The sequence below is a fragment of the Cydia fagiglandana genome, chromosome 22 (genome assembly GCF_963556715.1).
Source record: "Cydia fagiglandana chromosome 22, ilCydFagi1.1, whole genome shotgun sequence".
NCBI lineage: Eukaryota > Metazoa > Arthropoda > Insecta > Lepidoptera > Tortricidae > Cydia > Cydia fagiglandana.
In genome coordinates, this window is record NC_085953.1 from 2490218 (window position 1) to 2512817 (window position 22600).

General features: G+C 39.5%; 1 protein-coding gene across 4 annotated transcripts in view; it reads left to right on the forward strand.

Annotated features, from left to right (window-relative positions):
• The window catches only part of LOC134675604 (gamma-aminobutyric acid type B receptor subunit 2), a 31850-nt gene that overhangs the window by 3075 nt on the left and 6175 nt on the right, over positions 1–22600 (forward strand). For 2 of the 4 annotated variants that reach the window (XM_063533927.1, XM_063533926.1), the window contains exons 3-21: positions 7236–7339; positions 8581–8718; positions 8989–9156; positions 10057–10232; positions 10697–10871; positions 11066–11144; positions 11579–11733; positions 12144–12298; positions 12575–12721; positions 13037–13146; positions 14880–15010; positions 15484–15606; positions 16383–16493; positions 16945–17073; positions 17792–17887; positions 19906–20091; positions 21096–21216; positions 21648–21738; positions 22084–22279. In XM_063533927.1, the coding sequence (XP_063389997.1) occupies positions 7236–7339; positions 8581–8718; positions 8989–9156; positions 10057–10232; positions 10697–10871; positions 11066–11144; positions 11579–11733; positions 12144–12298; positions 12575–12721; positions 13037–13146; positions 14880–15010; positions 15484–15606; positions 16383–16493; positions 16945–17073; positions 17792–17887; positions 19906–20091; positions 21096–21216; positions 21648–21738; positions 22084–22279 (2591 nt within the window). Of the gene's footprint in view, positions 1–7082; positions 7191–7235; positions 7340–8580; positions 8719–8988; positions 9157–10056; positions 10233–10696; positions 10872–11065; positions 11145–11578; positions 11734–12143; positions 12299–12574; positions 12722–13036; positions 13147–14879; positions 15011–15483; positions 15607–16382; positions 16494–16944; positions 17074–17791; positions 17888–19905; positions 20092–21095; positions 21217–21647; positions 21739–22083; positions 22280–22600 lie in introns of those variants that run through there. The other 2 variants (XM_063533928.1, XM_063533929.1) reach the window with 2 other exon arrangements.

Sequence of the window (22600 nt, forward strand, 5' to 3'; positions counted from 1 at the left end):
AATGCAATTTTATCGATATCGATGAAACAAATCATTCGCCTCACACTTATACACCAACATTCATATGTGTGCAATGAATTAATAGAGTAATTTTATTGATCATATTTATTTTTACTGAATAAAATTCATATATTTTTATTTAATAACTGCAAAGCAAAAAGCAAATATGCTTTTTCGTTTAGGAACACTAAGGTCGGTCACCGAATATTACCTACATACTAGTGTGAGGAAAAGTAGTTGCGAATCCAATTCTAATTAGATTCCAATTTTATTTTAACTTTGCGGGAATGAAAACGGACAGAAACATTACAAACAAAGCCAACATAATATTGTACAGTCTCCATCAGATATATCAGAGCGGCCAAGGTGTTCACAATGTCTGAACACTCACTCTAACGCCCTGGCAATAGAGGTGTGTTCAGATATTTGTGAGCGCCTTGACCGATCCGATATATCTGATGGCAACTCTACCGTCGAATTATAAATAAGTACAATAATAAACTATTCAGTGGCTGATACGGATCGGACGTACACAAATTGATATCTACATTTACGTTTTGCATAATTTAGTTATTTCTTATTCAAATAAACTTTATTTGTTGTAGTTAATAATTACGGTAGGTACCTACTCAGTTATAATTCTAACATAGTCAACTTCCGAAAGAAATGGAGTCAAGCAAATTTTTGGAGTCAGGTTTATTTTTGGATTCAGGTACCTAATAATCTAAAGCCTTTCCAAGTTCCAAAAATAACTAGTAAAGTAGCATTGTTTAAAACCCCCCTACGCAATTATGCAAAAAAAATGCCTTATATTATTTTTGAAAAATATATTATGTTTGAACAGCAGTCAAACTGTTGGATCGATTTTTATCATTCATAGCTAAGCACCACCGCAAGGAAACTCGCTTTCACGTAAAAAAATACTGCATCGGAATCGGTCCAGACAGCTATTTGACACAGAAATACATTGGTGTCAAAAAGGCGATAGGATAATAAAGCTTTTCTCAAAAATGGACGGCAAAGTCGACTTTGCCGTCTAAAAAATAGGTCGCGAAGCGCGTAGTTTATGGTCAGTCAAAAATTAAAAAGTTAAAAACATTGCAGTCTCGATTTTGGGACTGCAATGTTGCATACAAATTCCATTATTTGTCGAGTTCCAAACTTTTTAAAAGTTGAAATGGCCATATCAAATGAAGGCACAGGCCCATTAAACAGCCAAACAGATGATTAGTACCGCGACTATTTAGCTGTCTCAAATAGGTTGGCGTATTTTCGGCAGAAAAATACACTTCTATTTTTTTATTAAAAAAATAAAAAGGCGGCAAGGGTTTTTTTCTGTGAAAATATATACGTAAGAACGTTGCTTTTGTAAAATATTTCTATGATATTTATGTTTCTTGCACCATTTTTGAGAAAAGCACTATATATGACTCGGCTGGAAGGCTACTTGCTGGCTTCGGATTCAATTAACCCTTAAATTGGCAAGAGTAAAAATTTGTAAAAACATGTAATATAGGTGCATACCTTTATTTAATACCGTCTGGGGGTCTACAGAAAAATGTTTAAAAAAATCCAGTATTATCAGTTTTTCAGAAAATCTATGTACATCACCATGCACGTTGCCAATTTCATAACAAGAAAAGTAACATTGTTCTATGTACACGCTGGTTACCGCTGCCAAGAAGCCAGTAAAATATTATATAAAAATTTACGTAAATTATTATGAGAAACATAATTTAGTGTGAAACTGTCAAAAGCAATGTAGTTTTTTTTGTTTCTCCGAACGATGAAACAAAGGAGCATATTGCATTTGACGCAATAAAATTTCGTCTTTCCCTCCTTACAGTATCTGTAGCGTACATTTTTCGGTCCACTCTCAGGAAAATGCTCCGTGTTGTTAAACCAAAGAATATCTGTAACTCTGTAGGTCGCTATTTCAGAGCCTTTTGTATTTTTTTTCTTATGGCACAGTTTCTCAACTTTCATTTCATCGGTTACCAATCTTCGTCGCTTTACAATATCCTTCGAATAGCTCAAACCGGAAGTTCTAAAAGTAATCTAAAGCTGTATCTAACTCTGTCTTTTTTTTTCAGGCTGGTACATTTCACGTGTTATATGAAGCTCTTGTTACCCTATTAGTTAATGGCGATGAGTGTTTAAGAGTAGTGTAGGCAAAGCATCATTACATAAATAACTGTAGATGGAGAGTATAGAACTCTAATATGCTCGAAAGAGAATCAACGTGCTTTCAGAAATAAATGGTGCTTATCGTGGTTTATCGTCCTCATCCTCGCCCTACAAGCTGTCTAGCAAATTTAATCACTCCAAGAATTTAAAGAATGTGGATCAGAGCTATCGTTAGAATAAAATTGTGGTCGCGTTGGTTCCTCATCGGAATCTGATTCATAATCAGAACATACATTTTTACGTGAATTAAAGCCAAAATCTTATGCGATCTACATAGTGTTAAGTACTACAGACAAAGAAAGGAAAGCATATCGTTTAAAAATATTTGAAATAAACAAGGACACGCAAAATCGTTAGATTCAAAACAAAAGTTAAGTACAGATAGGTTGGTAATGTACACCGTGGTTACCGATGTTTATTTACCGTGTAGTTGGCAACGTACACGGTGGTTACCGTAGTTGAATGTAACTACATCTTTACAAACTTGTCAACGGTAACCGTGGTGTACATTCCAATTTACCAGCGATTATCTTTATTATTCTGCCTTATGCACGCAAAATGACCAATTATTCATATAATTTAACATTTTCTTATGAAACTTAAAACATAATAATCATAACTTGCATACAGAAAAGTTGTTGAAATTTAATAAAACTTATTAGAGGTACTGGCGAGCGTCGCCGCTTCGAAAAGATTTTTTGATAGCGACGTTAATTTCAAATTTTTGCCATATCACATATTTTACTACTATTCATAACATCATTATTAAGTAGTTTCTGATAATAAAAGCTTAGGAAATTAGATATATTTACGACAGCAATTTTTACTAACTAACGTACACGGTGATGTACAATGCCAATTTAAGGGTTAAACGGACTCCCAAGGTCGTCCGTTTAAAACGAATCCTCAGCCTGCAAGTAGCTACTTCCGAGCCTCGACAATAATGTACTATTATATCTGCGCAATAACAGCGAAAAAGCCATCGACGCATCAGCGGGCGCCGGCCGATGCGAGCCGTGCAGAACGACGACTTTTTCGCTCTATTGCACAGACTTAAAGCTTTTTCCTATCGGCTTTTGCCGATTGCGCGTCGATATATCTGGGGAGACCTTAACATCCCTCTTTTTGCGTCGGGCTTAAAAATTGGGTAGGTAAAGTTTTTTGAAGATAGGCAAATTATATTTTTTTCCGATAGTATTTATTATAGCGATCACGGAAATGCAGCTCTTTTATTTTTATTTCATTTTATTGATTAAATATAATTTTTTAAATGATCGATATGACGTTTGTGAGATGGAATGGCAGATCCGAGTAATTCCTTTGCAAGTAGTAAATGGGACGAGATTTAAAAAAAAACGATGTCAACTGTCAGTGTCACTTAGCTCTCATTCCCGAAAAATAACGGACAAGCCTCATGTTACCTTGCGAATTGCTATTAATGTTATCATTGAGATTTTCGACGACCTCAGCACGACCCACGGACTTCTGATTCCCCACGACATCTGCGCGTATTTGGACAAAGATTGAATTTACTTTCGATAACTTGGCACTGCATAATAAAATTATTGGACAACGTTTTCTTCCCCACCCCTACACGACAGCCCCTACGCTGACCCTTGGACAGAGTTTTGCAAGAAAAATAAGCGAGTTCATACGAGATTGCGAGCAGATTCTACAAATTTGAAATTATTATCATAACAGTGATAAGCACAATGCCGTTGAATTAGAGGAGCAATGGCCGTACAGGAGTACGTATCCGTGAAATACATAGGTACATAAAACTTTCTTCACTTGTGTTTTGATTTTTATTATTAAATTGCCATGAGCTGTTAAGTTCGTAAACAAGAAATCGGTCTAATTTTTTCTAACAATTTCAACCATCTGTTAGTTTTGTGTGGTTATCCTCATTTTATGAATGTTGTTCTTATTTTCAGGTGGATGTAAACATTCATTGGCGGTATTATACTGATGGCTAATTAGAACCATTGAGCCATGACATACTTCCTTGCAGTGTTATTCGGCTAAGCCTCGAGCATCCTGTGAAACTGAAGGATATAATTATTTCCATAAAAAAGAGCAATCGAATTAGGACCAAGATATCCCGAGAATCTAAAGACATTTTATAAAAAATGCAATAAAATGAAAATGGGAGACTCTCTTATTTTAACAATGTTACAAGATCATGACAATGTTATGGTCTATACTTATTAAAATTTTAAAACCAACATGTCTTTATCTTTGACTTGAAAATGTACAAATGATTTGGGTTAAGTTTTATGAAATGCAACTTATGCTAAAAATCTATTATTATTATATGTCAAATTATCGTGAACTCGATGTTGCTTAAGGCGTATCCAGATTAGTCAATTTTTCGCCAATCTGATTAAATTGCCCGATCGAATCGGGACGTACGGACGCAAACGCCAATTTGGCTCGCCGAATTCAACCGCCGATAATGACCGATAAAATGAGGTGCGGACAAAAGAACACTAATTTGTGAGGCTAGTATTTTCGTTATGGGGCATTTTTTCAATTTAAATGGCTCTAATATCACCATAAATCTAAAATTGGAGATTGACGCCAATTTCATTTCTGATCAAATCAACCGATTTGATCAGTCCCGTCTGGATACCGCTTTAGCACCGCGAAAGGGCGCTGCGCGGTGCGCGCGGATTGACGCATGCGCGTACCGTATGCTTAGTATCTATGGTAATATAATTTAAAAAAATATGCAGATAAAAGGCGGCAAAGTTTATTCGTTGTGCAATACTCAATAAGTTACCGCTTGTTATTTTAATACTCGTAATAAACAAAATGAGTTCAAGTGACGAAAACGACCTGGAATAGACGGCACACCGCCTCATTTGAAAGCAGAAGCAAACTTAATAATGAATAACTAGCTTCCTGCTAAGTCCAGGGACAAATACAACAGGACTTACGACATGCTCATGCTTTGGAAGGACACATGAAGGACAGCCAAAACGCAAGAAACACCTACTCTGAAAGTGGTTTTTAGCGTATTTCTGTGACCAAGTGAAAACTAAAAAGCCATCTACATTTAATATAAACTAAGAATATGCGTTGTTTTTTTAATTGTATTCGCGTCACTTTACCCCTATTAAATACGCTTTACTAAATTGAATTTGTTTTATTTCCTCACATAATTTGAGAATAGTGCTTACTATGTATACCTCAATGGAAGCAAAAATATAGTATTTTTGCGAGTTGATACACTTGCTACTTGTGTATAATGGCAAATGTATTAAACCCGCAATCAACACTAATCAATATGTAAACAGGCCCCAACGTGAAGCACATTTACCCTACAGACATACTTATCCATATTGACCATATTTGAACCTCTCAACTCTCTTCAAGGGCACGCCACACAGCGTGATTCTACTGTCGTAATGTTAATGCTTAAGGATAATAATTTGTGGATTTATAAAATAAAACGAAACGAAATTTACTGGATTTATATTATATTATATTGGATTTATATTATAAGTTTTCTAAAGTACAGTCGCCATCAGATATATTGGTGCAGCTAGGATGCTCATAAATATCTGAACACGCCTCTATTATCAGGGCGTGCATGTTCAGCGGGCGCAGCACGGTTCCATTTTTATCGACTATCACTAAGCGCGTCCCTTTCGCACTTACATACTTGTTAGAACGTGACAGGCATGGTGACAAGCGATAAAAAGGCTACCGTGCTAAGCCGCCAGATATCGTGAACACCTTGCCGAGCCCATATATAATAGCCAATAACGACCTAGTTATAAGACTATTACAATCTTAATCATTATGTATGTATAATACAACAATCACGTTTATATACTCCTCACAAACGTATAAGTTACCATTTTGGCCAATATATCTTCAAAGCTTGGCACCGAATCGCTGTTAAAGACTTTGGTGTGCTCAAATACGCTGAATTTGGAAAGTAACGTCTGTACTGTCTTGTAGACGGTACGACGCAGTTTGAGTTCATCTCTGTAATATTCTATTTCCATTCGAACGTTTCCGGGATCGTCTCCATCTATTGTGTTGATACTGAGATCCAAAATGACTCGTGTAGCAGTCCAAGAGTCGTGGTGAAGGCGTTAATGAAAATGTTCTCCAAGAAGCAGTGCCAAGTAGTCGAAAGCAATCGTTATCATTATCAAAATATCCGTGTTGAGCGTGCTAGGGACGTTAAAAATACTTATTCTAGAAATCACACCGACATCCAATTACAAGAAAACACAAATGTTTCGTCCGATCATTATTTTCCAATTATTTGCAAGTTATTTTCCAAGAATGACACTGACAGTTGACATCGATTTTTTTTCTATCTCGTCCCATTTACTACGGCAAAGGAATTAATTACTCGAATCTGCCATTTCACCTCACAAACGTCATATCGATCATTTAAAAAATTATATTTAATCAATAAAATAATATCAAAATAAAAGAGCTGCATTTCCGTGATCGCTATAATGAATACTATCGGGAAAAAATATAATTTGCCTATCTTCAAAAAACTTTACCTACCCAATTGTTAAATTATTATCACTCGTCATTTTACGATATTAATGATTTCGTGAACTTTACTGTAGGGCGAGGTGTGATGCCGAGTGTCAAGCTGGCCTTGGACCACGTGAACGAGCATGACAGCGTGCTGCGGAACTACCGGCTGCATATGTGGTGGAATGATACTGAGGTGAGTATGTAGATACCACCATAGTGATGGTGTCGTGAACTGTAGGGCGAGGTGTGATGCCGAGTGTGAAGCTGGCCTTGGACCATGTGAACGAGCATGACAGCGTGCTGCGGAACTACCGGCTGCATATGTGGTGGAATGATACTGAGGTGAGTATGTAGATACCACCATAGTGATGGTGTCGTGAACTGTAGGGCGAGGTGTGATGCCGAGTGTCAAGCTGGCCTTGGACCACGTGAACGAGCATGACAGCGTGCTGCGGAACTACCGGCTGCATATGTGGTGGAATGATACTGAGGTGAGTATGTAGATACCACCATAGTGATGGTGTCGTGAACTGTAGGGCGAGGTGTGATGCCAAGTGTCAAGCTGGCCTTGGACCATGTGAACGAGCATGACAGCGTGCTGCGGAACTACCGGCTGCATATGTGGTGGAATGATACTGAGGTGAGTATTGAAGTAGTAGCCAGTCAATACTGGACAGCGGAAGAAAGACGGAACAAAATTTGACCGCGACCGGCAAAACGTCCCACTTTGTCGCTTGCCATAAGGACGAGATTTGCTTGTATCTTTATGCAATAATCTATCAAGTCATCCTTATGACAAGCCACAAAGTGGGACGTTTTACCGGCCACTAGGGTTTGCACGACGGATCCGAAATGTATGGGAAGATCCGCGGATCCGGATCCAGATCCGGATAATTTCATACATTTCGGATCCGGATTGCAAACCCTACCGGCCACGGACACAAATTAAGTGAGGCGAAATATAGGTATCTAAATTATAAGAGACCAAAAGGCATCTGTGCTACTGACTCGTAAATCTCGTAATGTAACAAATGTGACTCCTTTTAAACTAAACGTTATTTATTAAAACCATCAGCTTTTTCTACCTACTTGCAAACAAAACAAAAAATGTTTATCGTTATCGACTTATAAAGCAACTTTTATTTGCCCTCGCACTATTTAACGTAAAACCTAAAGGCGTGTCCAAAAGAGGACAATTTTTCACCAATCTGATTAAATTGTCCGATCCAATCAGGCCGAGCGGACGCAAACGCCAATCTGGCTCGCCGAATCCAACTGCCGATTATGACCGATTCGATAAAATGGGGTGAGGACGCAAGAATACCAATTTGTGACGCTAGTATTCGCATTTGGGGGCATTTTTTTTATTTTAGAGCGCTCGAATATCATCATAAATTTAAAATTGGTGTAAGTGGTCAAATTGGCGTTTGCGTCCGCACCACCTGATTTGATCGGACAAGATTGGCTAAAAATTGTTTTCGCCTGGACAGGCCTTAAATTGCCTCTATAAAAAGCCTGATACTTCGTTTTTTTTAGCATTAGAAATTACAAGTAGGTAAACAATCTTGATGTGACTTTTAATTGAAAAACACATTTTAAAAATAAGATACGGCAAATATGTAACAATTATGAATCTAATAGGTACGATCATTTATATTCTTCTGCTTTCATAAGTAATAGTTACTGATTTTAAAAAAGCGTTTTTTAATTAAAAGACATGCCATCAAGATCGCTTACTTTCTTTCAAGTTCTTTCTAATGCTAAAAGAATAGAACTAGAATACAAGATATATTATGATTTTAACAATATATTATTTTCGAAAAAAATGTTATTCGGGTGAAAATTCTAGAAACTTTTTTTAAACATTACTGTTTCCTCCAGTGCAACGCAGCGGTTGGAGTAAAGTCGTTCTTCGACATGATGCACTCGGGCCCTCATAAGCTGATGCTGTTCGGCGCCGCCTGTACCCACGTCACGGACCCCATAGCCAAGGCTTCCAAGCATTGGCATCTGACGCAGGTATAGGGTTTTATTTTACCCCACAACAGCAAGCGTAAGTCAGAAAGATAGTAAACGTAGGTATAATACTTTTACTCCACATCTTAGAGTTTTTCCGGCTGCATTTTAAAAGTAACAGCTTTATATCAAAATAACATTTTGTAAGTACCTACATATATAAATGCCAAGAAACTCACTGGTATTGTACCAGTCTTTGATTTTGGACCAACGATCACCACCAGCGCTTATCAGCTTATAGTTTCCTACTTAATCTTAGGTTTGTGCTTTCAGCTCTCCTACGCAGATACTCACCCCATGTTCACGAGAGAAGCCTTCCCCAACTTTTTCCGCATCGTCCCCTCGGAGAATGCCTTCAACATGCCCCGCATCAGACTCCTGCAGCACTTCAACTGGACGAGGGTCGGGACTATCTACCAGAACGAACCGAGATATGCACTAGTAAGTAGAGATGCACCGGATATCCGGTTACTATCCGGTATCCGGCCTATTCGGCCAATATTTTACTATCCGGCCGGATACCGGATAGTAACATTGCTTGATTTCGAAGTAAACAAATTGGATTTAAGAAACAGACACGGTCATACTTGTACTTATTTATTATTTTAAAACAATTTAATCATTCCACTGACTTGCACGCGCACTCATTTCGAATCAGAAATGAGTCCGCGCGAACGTTTCTAGGAAACAGGTCAAACCTGCAGAATGCGCACCTGAAAAACCGAAATGTAGGTATAGTTCCGTCGGATCCGGATATCCGGTATCCGGCCAAACAACTATCCGTTGCATCTCTACTAGTAAGTATTGATGATCTTTCTTTCATCAGCCTGTTACAATACATATAAGAATATAAGGAAGGTGGTATTTTAGATTGATATTCTTCCACTGAATTCCTTGGCTCTTCGCATTAAAATCCGCAAAACATCAAACAACAATAATGATCTACCCAACCTCGGAAAATTCTGCTACATATACATATAGCTGCATACATCTGTATATAGCTGCCCCATTTTATCTTGGAAAACTAATTCAAACTCACATTATACAGCGGTTCTCGATGTTACATAGAGTCCTTAATTTTGGTCATGAATGCTGGAAAGGCATTCACTCAAACAACCATGAAAGCATCTCACCAAAAAACTCCACCACCAATCAATGTTAGGTTAAACATAAGCACCTAACCCTACGGACTAAAAAGATGTAATCTACCTTTGCGACAACGACACCTTGAAATATTTTTTTTTGGTAACTTCTTCATAATACTTGTTCTTCTTCTTATAAGACTTGATCTTCAATTTCTTTGTACCATCATCCAACTTTACAATGGAACCTTTTCTCCAGGCACACAACGACCTAATCTCCGACCTGGACAACCACGAGATAGAGATTCTGGAGCAGCAGAGTTTCGCGTCAGAAGTCAAGTCCGCGCTCGCCAAGCTCAAGGAGAAGGATATCAGGATCATCCTGGGGAACTTCAATGAGACCTGGGCTATGGAGATCTTCTGTGAGGCTTACAAGTAAGTTTGAAGACGAAGAATCCTTAGTCTCAGGGTTTTTCCCAAGAGCTTAAGAAGAAAGGCATACGGATCATCTTGATGGGGATCTTTAACCAAAACCTGCTGTGGAGATAGGTATTCTGTAGGGTTTGCACGACGGATCCGAAATGTATGGGAAGATCCGCGGATCCGGATCCAGATCCGGATAATTTCATACATTTCGGATCCGGATTGCAAACCCTAGTATTCTGTGAAGCTTACAAGTTTGGAGACCTCTAGGGAGGATAAGAAGGATCTTATCTTAGCATCCTGGTTGCATACGAAATGATCCCGGGATTTGCTTGCAGTAACCCTATATCCCCTCCAAAACACTTAATTTGGCCATCATCATCAGTGGACCTTACTTCTTTGCAATAAGGTTTACGAATAGTCATTGCGTGGATGATGATTGATGATACTTATTAAACATCAAATGTATTTTCCAGACTCGAGATGTACGGACGCGCGTATACCTGGCTTCTCCTCGGCACCTACACTCCAAAATGGTGGAAGCGCCACGCACCGTGCTCCAAGCGAGATCTCACCACAGCATTGGACACTGCCATCCTCACGGATCTGCTGCCACTGTCCACTACTGGGCAGATGACTGTCTCCGGCATTGTAAGAACTCATTAAATCAATGATATACTTATTAACTGCTAATAGAAGTCGCCATGTAAGGACCAGCAACTATTTGTCCTTCCTTAGTACAAATAGGAAAAGGTTCTCATGGAGAACCCTCACATAGACAGTTGAAGTATTTTTAAAACAAAACTTTATTGAGAGCCTGTTTTTTCCTTTGTTTTTAATTTCAGAGCCCTAAAGAGTACCAAGTCGAATATGATAGGAGAAGAGGCGCTGAATATTCCAGATTCCATGGCTACACTTATGATGGTAACTCTTTTAGTTTATTAATTTATATCATCAATCCTTTAGTTCAAATACAGCCCTTTAGGATGACGCAAAAGATGACGCAGAGTACGAGTACCAACATAGTAAAGTTAAGTAATGCTCCGAATATCGCCTGCAAATAGTCTCAAATACCTAGACAATCTGCAGACAAATGACTTCATCAAAATGACTGACTCCTCATTCCGAACAATACTTAATACCTAAACCTAAACCATGGAAAAATTTAGAGGAACGCAAAAAAAGTTTAATGACTGGATTACAGCACCTAAAGTATTTTTAAAATTAGTCAAGAATTAGGTAATCAGTGGTAAGAAGAATAACCCATAGTAGTCACGTCCCTCAGACATGAGGTCACGACCACGAAGAAGAAGAAGAAATTTGTCCATGAGTGTACTTATGGCAAATGTATGTGGCAGGAATCTGGGCCATGGCGCTGGCGATCCAGACTGTGGCACAGCGGGTGAAGCTGCGGTATAAAGAGAAGACAGTCTTGGACTTCAGATATCGGGATAAGGAATGGGAGCAGTTATTCCTGGACGCTCTTAGCAACGTCACATTTGAGGGGGTCACGGTAAGTTTGAATTGATTTTTTTATACCACATCGGTGGCAAACAAGCATACGGCCCGCCTGATAGTCAGCAGTCTCTGTAACCTATGGACATCTGCAGCTCCTGAGGGGTTAGATGCGCGTTGCCGACTCTAACACTCCGCACCCTCGTTGAGCTACTACTTGTATAATAATAATATATGTTCATGAAAGTGATTTCACTCAAATGAAGATGTTGGAGAAGGATATGAAACTTATATACACACGTCAGCCTGTTTTTAAATAAATAAATATTATAGGGACATTCTTACACAAATTGACTGAAGTCCCACGGTTAAGCTCAAGAAAGCTAGTGTTGTGTTGAATTTAAAGTAACTTCAGTTAATTGTACTCATATATATTTACCAAAAAAATTATCAATTTTTTAATACCAGGGCCCAGTCCGGTTCCACAACAATGAGCGGAAAGCCTCCATTCTGCTGAAACAGTTCCAAGGGGACGAAGTTGGGGAAGTGAAAGTAGGGGAGTACTGTGCTGAGCGAGATCACCTAGATCTTACCAACGGACAAATGTTCAAATGGTTCGGGAAGTAAGTATCAGATACACCATCATCATCTAGCATGAGTAGCCTTCAAGTATGGACTAGCGCGCGAGAACTAGATAGACAACACAGATCTTCAAAGGTCTTCAAATAGCATGATTGTCGCATTCGATCCATCTGAAATACATACTTAGTGTCAAAAATATGAAATGAGAAATGTGAAAGTGGTGGGATAGCTGCGAGGCGAGGGTTTCTGGACCTTATTTGCCTTTGATGATGCAACTTGTTAATGCCATGTCATCTTATCTTAAATGTTGCTTTTAGGAACCCTCCAAAAGATCGCACGCTGCTCCTCATCGAGCACACTCAGGTCAACATCACCATCTACTCGTTCCTGGTCTCCTGTTCCGTCATCGGTATCATCCTCGCCATCGGTTTCCTGGCCATGAACATACATTACAGGAATCAGAGGCAAGTATACTCTTAAAGCTGGTAATGTTGTGATCAAAAGTTGATTTTCAAAGTCATCTAATATTCGAGATTCTGGAATCGGGCTGTTTTTTCCGGTTCCGCCTGCAGTTCTGAACAAAGGGGTTTCGCAAATGAAAATGACAGTTTTCGCCTGAATATACAAACGACGGCGCTAAAATGCAAGCCCTTAGGATAATTTAATAGAAGCACGCTCCGAAAGACTGGCTTCGCCTGCGCTTAGTCGGACTACTTACAAACCTTATACTGGGATTGCGGTTACGGCGCCCCTTCACATAAACGTCATCATTCTTCTAGGTACATCAAGATGTCCTCACCGCATCTCAACAACCTCATCATCATCGGCTGCATGTTGACTTATCTAAGCGTCATCTTCCTCGGTCTCGACTCCAGCCTCAGCAGCATAGGTATGCCCTTCTCCAAACACCTCTCTGTACTGACCTATCGCTGTGTCATTAATATCTGTATCTTCTCTTCAACTTATCGGACAAAAGGTAATCAATCACTGATCATCTTTCAAATTTCCACAATTCAATCATGTTTATCTTTAAAGCTTAGACTGCTGAGAGCTTGAAGAATGTTCTGTCAGACAGAACAGGACTGAAACGGTAAATTAAATAAGCAAAGCACTGCCGGGCATGTGACACCCGAGCTAAATCATTTGATCTCATCACCTTCATTGATTCTTAGGTCTTTCTCAGGAACCCCAGCGTGGAGGTAACGACGCTTGCTCCCACCCTCCGCTTGAGCTTCGACCCTGGCGATGTGGATGCCGTTAACCAAATTTTGGGAACTCTAACCCCCGACTATTAGACTAGAATTTTCATTCTGAGAAAGACCTAGGTCGTTTTTCTAGGTCGACGAGTCGTCAGCATGTTTCCAAGTTTTGGTTTCATTTTCCTTTACTGCGAAGCTTGTGTCGGTGGTATGTGATCTGTTGTAACTGTAGCTTTATGGACTAGTGCAGGGGTTTCCAATCTCTTTTATGCTAGGACCTTCTTTACATGTGACTGTTGGTGACATAATATTCCTTGTAAAGAAAGTGTACTTGCGTGTCGTTCTAGAATGTGCTAGTGCTAGCAACATAAGTTACATAAGCAGGACTGAGTCGTGACACTTTTTTGACACTTTTTCGATGCCTCGGGTCTTTAAGCTTGGAATCTCCTGGACTAGCGCTTGTTTTAACTGTCATGTTTTTGCTTCGATGTTCTTATTCAGCGCATTTTCTCTTCTTTGCATACGTACATCAAGACATAAAGTACCCTACTCTTGAGCAACTATCCTGATTTTAACACGTTTTTTGCTCATGACCACTTGTGAGCATGTTGGGATTGTTTTCTTTAAGGAACGATGACCAACTTTGAATAGAACTAATTGTAATGATAATGAATGTCCATAGTTTTGGAGTGGAATAACGATCGTAATGATGGTAGCCCTTGGATGTGAATTGTAAAGTGAAAACCTTTAAATGAAAAGAAGGCTTCTGGATACGAGAAAATATAACCTTGTTGAAATATCTGGAACATCTGATGGCTCCTCTACAGGATGGGCCAGCGCCGGCCACTCCAAGGGACGCAGCCATGCGGTCGAATGAGATAGCAATATCACTTGCTCCCTCTTAACGCATGAATGCGTCACTTGGAGTGGCCGGCGCTGGGCCATCGTGTAGAGGGAGCCATGAAACCTTTAGAAGACTAGTGATGCCTGTAAAGACTTCTTGGGTGGCGTCTCCTTATTCTAAAGCATACAAGATCTGGATATTTTACAAGATTCTATTTTGTTTCTAAACTCTATGTGGTGTATTTTTCAAAATAAAGTTATAATTAAAAGATGGTAGAAAACCGGATTCACAAAATTCTGTACACTTGACAAGCCAAATGACTTTGTCTTGAACTACCTATGTCTTTCATTTGTTATCTGCCCGAACAGATCAAAACCTGTGACCATTTTCCTGATGATCATTGTACCAAACTTAGTTAAATAATGTACAAATGTTAATCTCTCTAACCTACGGATTCTGAAAGAGACTTCAATTGTAACCAACTTCATACCACTTTTAATTGATACAACTTTGTTTCGAGATCTACACCACAAATTGCCTTCCTTCTCCTTCCTTCGTTAACCACTGTCTCTCTCACAGCCGCGTTCCCATACATCTGCACAGCGAGGGCGTGGTTACTTATGGCCGGCTTCAGCTTGGCCTTCGGCGCCATGTTCTCGAAGACCTGGAGAGTACACTCCATCTTCACGGATGTCAAGCTTAATAAAAAGGTACGTCACTCAACATTTAGTGGATCGTTCAATACAGGGTTATTCAATACGACTTACGAGTACCTACTTATGTTCTATTTTCGAAGTCTCATCAGGGGTTTAGCTAATTAGTCAGCTAAGATGATAACAATCGACAAACGCCCAATGAAAATTTAAAATGTATCAGCAAGCCTATTATGGATCGCTTTATCCACATTTATTCACGTGATAAAACAACTCTCACTTTTTAACTCTGCGGGATAGAAAGAGACGGACACCGTTCTATCACGCTGTCACGTAGACAAATACGACCATCATATCCGTACAGGATGACAGATCCTACTAAAAGTCACTAGTCTATTTCCATCTATTAACGATTGTCATCTTGGCTAGACCTTCAGATCTTTTGTGGCGTACGAAGACAAGCCTATTGTGACCAAAATTAAATAATTAATTAAGGTACCTAATTGCCTTTGTTTTCATTTTGTGTGCAGGTGATCAAGGACTACCAGCTATTCATGGTGGTGGGCGTACTGCTGTGCGTGGACTTCGCTATCATGATCACCTGGCAGGTCTCCGACCCCTTCTACCGCGCCACCAAGCGGATGGATCCTGTGGTAGGCATCCTTATCTTTCTCTTTTACTTAAGGTGTAATAAGAGTGACAGAGAAAGGTGCCCACAATTTGCGATCTTCAATGTTATGATGTGTCTTATCTCTTCTCTCGGTGACTCGACATTGATAAACGGTTCATGATGAAAAAATAACATACTATAATAATTTAAGAATTAGGACGAGTGGAAGGCACGCGGACAATCTACAATAGCCCATTGTAGATTGTCCGCGTGCCTTCCACTCGTCCTAATTCTTAAATTATTATAGTATGTTATTTTTTCCATGTCATCCAACTGGCCGATCATGGCTTCCCACTGGATTTGATTGAATTTGAATCTACAGATTTATCATAAGCTTATGACAGATCTACAGATATTTAATTACACGAACGGGTCTACCGCGGTATAATTTCATTGTTTTTACCTATAATTCCGACGTTTCAGCTGAGTTGCACCAGCTGTAGTCACGGAAAGACCACAATATCAACGGGAATGTGTTTACAAAACGCAAAAGTTTAAAGTGTATCTACCTACAAATTTATCACAAGCTCCATTTCCAATTCCTTCCTGCAGTTATAGACTTGCTATCTCAAAAACAGTTTACCCAATTCGGTCTTATATGATTTCATACATTCTGCAAAGTGGATGCAAATAGGTAAATGATGATGATGACATATGATGACGATAATGATGATCTGAGACATGCACTGATAGATTATTTTAATTCAGTAAAATAGCGATTTCTTTACCGTTTTTATATTATTATTGTTGTTGTTCCAGCCGCATCCGACGAGTGAGGATATTGAGATAGTCCAGGAGAATGAATACTGCCAGTCAGAACAGATGAACATCTTCATAGGAATTATCTATGCTTACAAGGGACTTCTATTGGTAAGATCGGTTAATCTTTATATTCGGTTCTAGTGGTACAGTCAGCAGCACAAGTTGCTAAGCGGACCAGGTGTCAATATGATCTTGACGCGACTTTATTGTTATGAGGATAATGGATAATAGCGTATCAAGATAATTTTGAACACTTCGCCCGCCTAGCAACTTCTGCTACTTACTGTATGATTTACAATCTTGAATTTAAAGTGGTTAACCGGCTACGATTGAGAATCTGACCACGACGAGAATAGCAGGACATCGTAAATGGGAAAGTCAATGAAAACAATTAGAAACAAAGGGTTAGTGCATGGCTCAAGTATTTTGTGAAAGCCTAAGTGGTATCATATCAGGGTATCAAGATAATTCATAGCGATTTGTCCCACAAGAGCATATTATAACTCTTCGTTTGCCCACAAGCCCACAAGTATTCAAACCTTGATTTTTTTCCCTCCAGGTGTTCGGCGCTTTTCTGGCTTGGGAAACGCGGCACGTCTCCATCCCAGCGCTCAACGACTCCAAACACATCGGCCTGTCTGTCTACAACGTGCTGATCGTGTGCATTACCGGAGCTCCCCTTGCACTGGTCAGTTACGAAAGAAATACGTTTTTAGGGCTCCGTACCCAAAGGGTAAAAACGGGACCTTATTACTAAGACTTAAGACTCCACTGTCCGTCTCTCTGTCTGTCACTAGGCTGTATCTCGTGAACCGTGATAGTTGAAATTTTCAGATTGTATTTCGATTGCCGCTATAACTACAAATACTAAAAAGTACGGAACCATCGGTGGACGAGTCCGACTCGCACTTGTCCTGGTTTTTGTCTGTTTATCTGGCCCAATGCTCTCACGATTATAAATCAGCATTTAGTAGCCTTATTTAGTTTCCTAATTTCGTTGTTGCTTATATAATCTCACTTGCACCATCCCACTATCCCGGGGTTAAGCGGTTTAAGCGACAACCCAGTGTCAAATTGTACTGGTAACCATGGTAACTCCAGATTTAACCGGTTAACCCCGGGTTAGTGGAATGGTACAAGTGGGCCTAAGTGTTTTAGTACAGGTTTTGAAACTAACATAGTCGTAAATTATGACGTTTGTAACTTTAGAAGCTAAAGCTAGACCAGGAAAAGTCTGTAGCGATTTTGATAGCCCACGCAGTGCAAGTATTATTTATACGTCAGAGTCTCATAGAAGTTTGACGTTTAAAATAACACGTGCACTGCGTGGGCTATCAAAATCGCCGCTGGCTTTTATTGGTCTAACTCTAGAAGATTTTAAGAATGACTTCATATCTCAATTCCAGGTTTTGGCAGACCACAAAGACGCTCTGTTTGTCCTCATCGCTATATTCATAATTTTTTGCACAACGGCAACCCTATGCCTGGTTTTTGTTCCTAAGGTAAGAAACACCAATATTGATAATTACAAAGATATAGTATACTCCATAAATACCATAAGCATCGCTTTTAGTTTAGGACAAAAAACCGTACTGATTCCTCCAATAGTAACTCGTAGAAGAACACCTAGTCAACACCACAAAGACATGACGAGTGAAGACATCGTTATCGTTTCTGATCCTAATGACGACTGCGCCAAGTAAATTAATTACATGGACAGTTAACAAAGCATGCAGTTGCTTCAATAGTACATTGTGGAACATGGGGCGTAAGTTGAATATTGCAAATGAGAGTAAGTTAAATCGCGACGGCTTGCCGGAGCGATTTATAGACTCGAGTTTGCAATATTATTACGCCCCGAGTTATTACACACAATGTTTTTCATCACACTTGCGATACAAAAATTAAGTATAAAGACAAAAAACTGTTATTTATGGCACTAGAAACTTCATAACTCCCTAGGGAGAACGCTTTTTCTATAACTCCCGCTAAAGCTGCGTGCAATTCCACTTTTACTGAGCGAGTGTGATGAAATAGATATTTTTAAACGTAAAATGCATGTAGTTAATTGCTTCAATACATATACTTTTAAACGAAAAATAGTCAAAAATATTGTAGATTGGTAGTTTTTAACCGACTTCCAAATCCCAAAGGAGGAGGTTATCAATTCGGTTGTTTTTTTTTTTTTTTTTTTTTTTTTTTTTTTTTTTTTTTTTTTTTTTATGTTTGTTACTCCATATCTCCGTAATTACTGGACCGATTTTGAAAATTATTTTTTTGATTGTATGTATATGCATACAGATTGGTCCCGTTTTTGTCAAAATCCAGTTCTGATGATGGGATCTATGAGGAATCGACGGAACTCCTCAAATCTTAAAGGCATACATATGGTGATTTTTGTGTTTCTATCAACAAATCAAGCATATACATTCAAAAACGTGACATTTGATGAAGTGGAACTGCTGATGATGATCAGAACGGAACTCTTCAACGACGCATAGTTCACCTTTGGCGATTTGTCCTCTTCGTTATGTTTGTTAAGCAAGTTAAGTTTTTAAGCCACATTTCTGTCGAGCTCGAGTTCTGATGATGGGATCCATAAGGAATCGAGGGAACTCCTCAAATCTTAAAGGCATACGTATAGAATTTTTTGTATTTTCATCATAAAATCAAGCATTTACATTAAAAACTGTCGCATTTGATGAAGTGGAACTGCTGATGATGATCAGAACAGAACTCTTCAACGACGCATAGTACATGTTTGGTGATTTCGAATTTCGATTTTGACTTGGACTGGGACCCGGACTCATACCCGGATCCGGTTCGGACCCGGACTCGGACTCGGATTCGGAACCGGACTCGGACCCGGACTCGGACCCGGACTCGGACTCGGACCCGGACTCGGACCCGGACTCGGACTCGGACCCGGACTCGGACCCGGACTCGGACCCGGACTCGGACCCGGACCCGGACCCGGACTCGGACCGGAACTCGGACCCGGACTCTCACTCAGAGACCCGGCCCTTGACCCGGAAAACCACTATGATACCTAAACTAAATAAACCACTATGATTACCTACCATAAAATGTGGGTATGATGATGCCAAACCCCTCCCGCTCAAACTCCCGTACACCGCACCGCATGCGCCGTTAAGTGGGTTAGGTTTGGTTAGAACTGCGAGCCTTACAGAAACGAAATGCTACTAGAAAAGTGGGTTTGATTAGGTTCGAACTGCGATCCTCACAGAACCGAACTGCTATCAGAGAAGTGGGTTAGGTTAGGCTAGAACTACGACCCTTACGGAAACGAAATGCTACTAGAAAGTACTGGTTTTACCTCCTTTTCTACATAGTGCACCATCTACCATAATCTTTCACCGGGCCCCATAGAAGTCGGTTTTTTTTTCTTAAAAATTATGAAAGATATATTCGAAAAAACTATGTATCAGTAGAAAAGTCTCGAAGAAATAATTTGAGAGATCGAACCTAAGCGTCTAAAACGTCTTTCATATTATTTCAGCTATTAGAGCTTCGTCGTAACGGCCAGCCCGGCACGGCTCAGTCCCGGATCCGTGCCACGCTCCGTCCGGCGTCCACGCACGAGTGTCGGAGTCCGGGACCGGAGCTCGAACGGAAGTTGAAGGAGCTCCGACAATACAACAATCGGTACCGGAGGACGTTACAGGCTAAAGAAAACGAACTACAGGTAAGCGAAATTAATTTAACTTGGTCGGTAAACAAAATTTCGAGAGAAAAGGAGGGTAGAAGAAGTGTAACAGAGGTTGGCATCCTCGTTTTAAAATTTCTTCGTAGCAGCCCGAAGAATGGTCGACTGCCAACAAAATCACGAAAAGTGCACAATTCATTCATACAAATAATGAAACTGACTGCCAAACTTTCAACCAATAGGAGAAACAGGAACAAATTATACGACAATCTGAAACTGATGTATCCATAGCACATCATGTAGTCATATTATCTGGAGTTCTATGATTTGATAATTCACATGATGATTCCTAAAATGTGGTTAGGATTATGCTGAACTTGGCGGTTATACAAAAAGGTCATAAGCAGAGCTCGGCGGGGGTGAGCTGTTTTCAGAGTTTGCACAACATGGACATGCCTTGTCATTCGATGTTATATGTGGTATAATTTAATAATTCATCATCATCATATATTTAAGAGTATGACTCTTGTCGGTGGAGCAATTTCCATGTTTGGCGGTCCTCCGCCTTCTCTTTGACAGCCCGATACGACACGACGTTGATCTTTTCCTTTATTTGATCCATGTACGCTCTCCTTGGCCTTCCCCTCTTCCTGTTTGCTTCAACTTTCCCTTCTATGATATTTTTGATGAATTTAATAATTAAAGAAATTAATTTATTTAGACTGCCTTTCCGCTACGATCTTTACGTCGCCATTAAAACAAATGAATTTTATAGCAAGCTTTTTAGTAAACCTCTTCAAATAATATGTATATCCATCCATATCCTACTATTTAAGTTTATTTCTACATAAGGCATTGTCATTTTAGTTTAATTATAATTAATAAACGTTTGTTTTAGTATTTATTTCTAAGGTGTATCTATATTCATATCTACACTTGACATTAGTGATGTCAAAATGGCTCACCCCTGCCGAGATCTGGTCATAAGCGTTTTGAAGCCACTAATTCCTATCCAAATACATTAAACAAGGTTTTCTTTCCAGATGTTGCTTAGCAAACTAGGCAGCGATGCTGGCTCCGAATCATCCACAACCAAGGACTCCAGATCACCAGCGGCAATGACCACCAAGCTCCCATTGCCTAAGGAAAATATTAGCCATCCAGGTAAAACAAAACCCACATGTAGGGTAATCATAATGGCACGAAACAAAAGCTAATAAACATAGACCGTCCAGTCGCCAGCCAAGTATAGCGCGGCAAAGGCGTTGAAAGAAAGCGCAGTTACGTTGACGTTACAACCAATCAATCGATTTTCGTACCTATGGTAAGCTACTTAAAACGTGAAAAGATCGATAGGGTAATATAACATCCGTCAGACAGACACTGATTGAGTATTGGCACGAATAGATGATGAGAATGTCTTTTCCGAAACACAATTTTTGGTCACATTATAGGTACTTGCTTATATTTCCAACTTTCCAACTGAAGTCTCTACCTAGGTCTAGGTCTCTACCTAGTGAAACTAAATAAATACATGCATCTACCATCTACCAAAGCGAGTGATTAACCTAAATAAGTATTTTCTGTTGTTCCAGAAACTAGTGATATAACATCAGTATGTAGCCTCAGTGCATCAGCTGGGGCAGAGGCTGAATACATCAATCTACAGAATCAAGTCAACGAAAAGTGAGTCTTTAGCCAGTATTTTATGTTGAGAAACTATTTCTTGACTAATCCTCATTCCTTCATAAATGATTTCTATCACTCAAAAACGGAAAGAGGTAAAATGGGACGTAATAGTACTGCAGGAGTGCTTCGATCGAGGCATGGGTACTATCAGGGCATAAGTTTAACGATCTTTAAGCGGCCAAAGTCACCAGCAATTCTAGAAGACAAAATTAATGCAGAAACCAAGTCTAGTGGCAAATTTTTGAAGCATACAAATTACTTCGACCAGGACTCAAAGTTGTAATTGCTTCTCCTGCTTCTACGTTTCCTCTTTACTCATTGTTACTTTCACAATCATTACAGAACGAAAGCATCAGCACCTCCAGAGCTAGTCAAAGAAATTCTCAAAGAAACCCCTAAAGAGCCGAAGAAGGAGCAGACCAAGAATGTCTCCTTCAAGAACCACCTGGACTACACCAGCCCTCCGTCCTCCAAGGCTGTTCCTGAGAAGGATCAGCTCGCCAAGCTGCCTTATGGGTGGACGGCTGAGGTGAGAATGGTGAGACTTTTGTGGGAGCAGTCCCCAAGATATTGAGTTTGCATTGTTTTCCTTTTTTAAATATCTTTATTATTGGAATGTCAAAAGTTTTATATGTTTTTAAGACCTTCTTCTGTCGAAATTAACCTGATGAATAATGAACATCCTGCAACCTGACCCGGTTATTAAAATAAATGTCCAACAAGTTATGCCATATGACAATCTTTTCTTGTCTTTGAAATCGATTTAACCCATCATTTTGTCCACAACCTTCTTTCTCGTGGTATTATGAAATCCGGAAAATGTATTAACACTGTTTACACCCTAAAACTTCTCCAAACT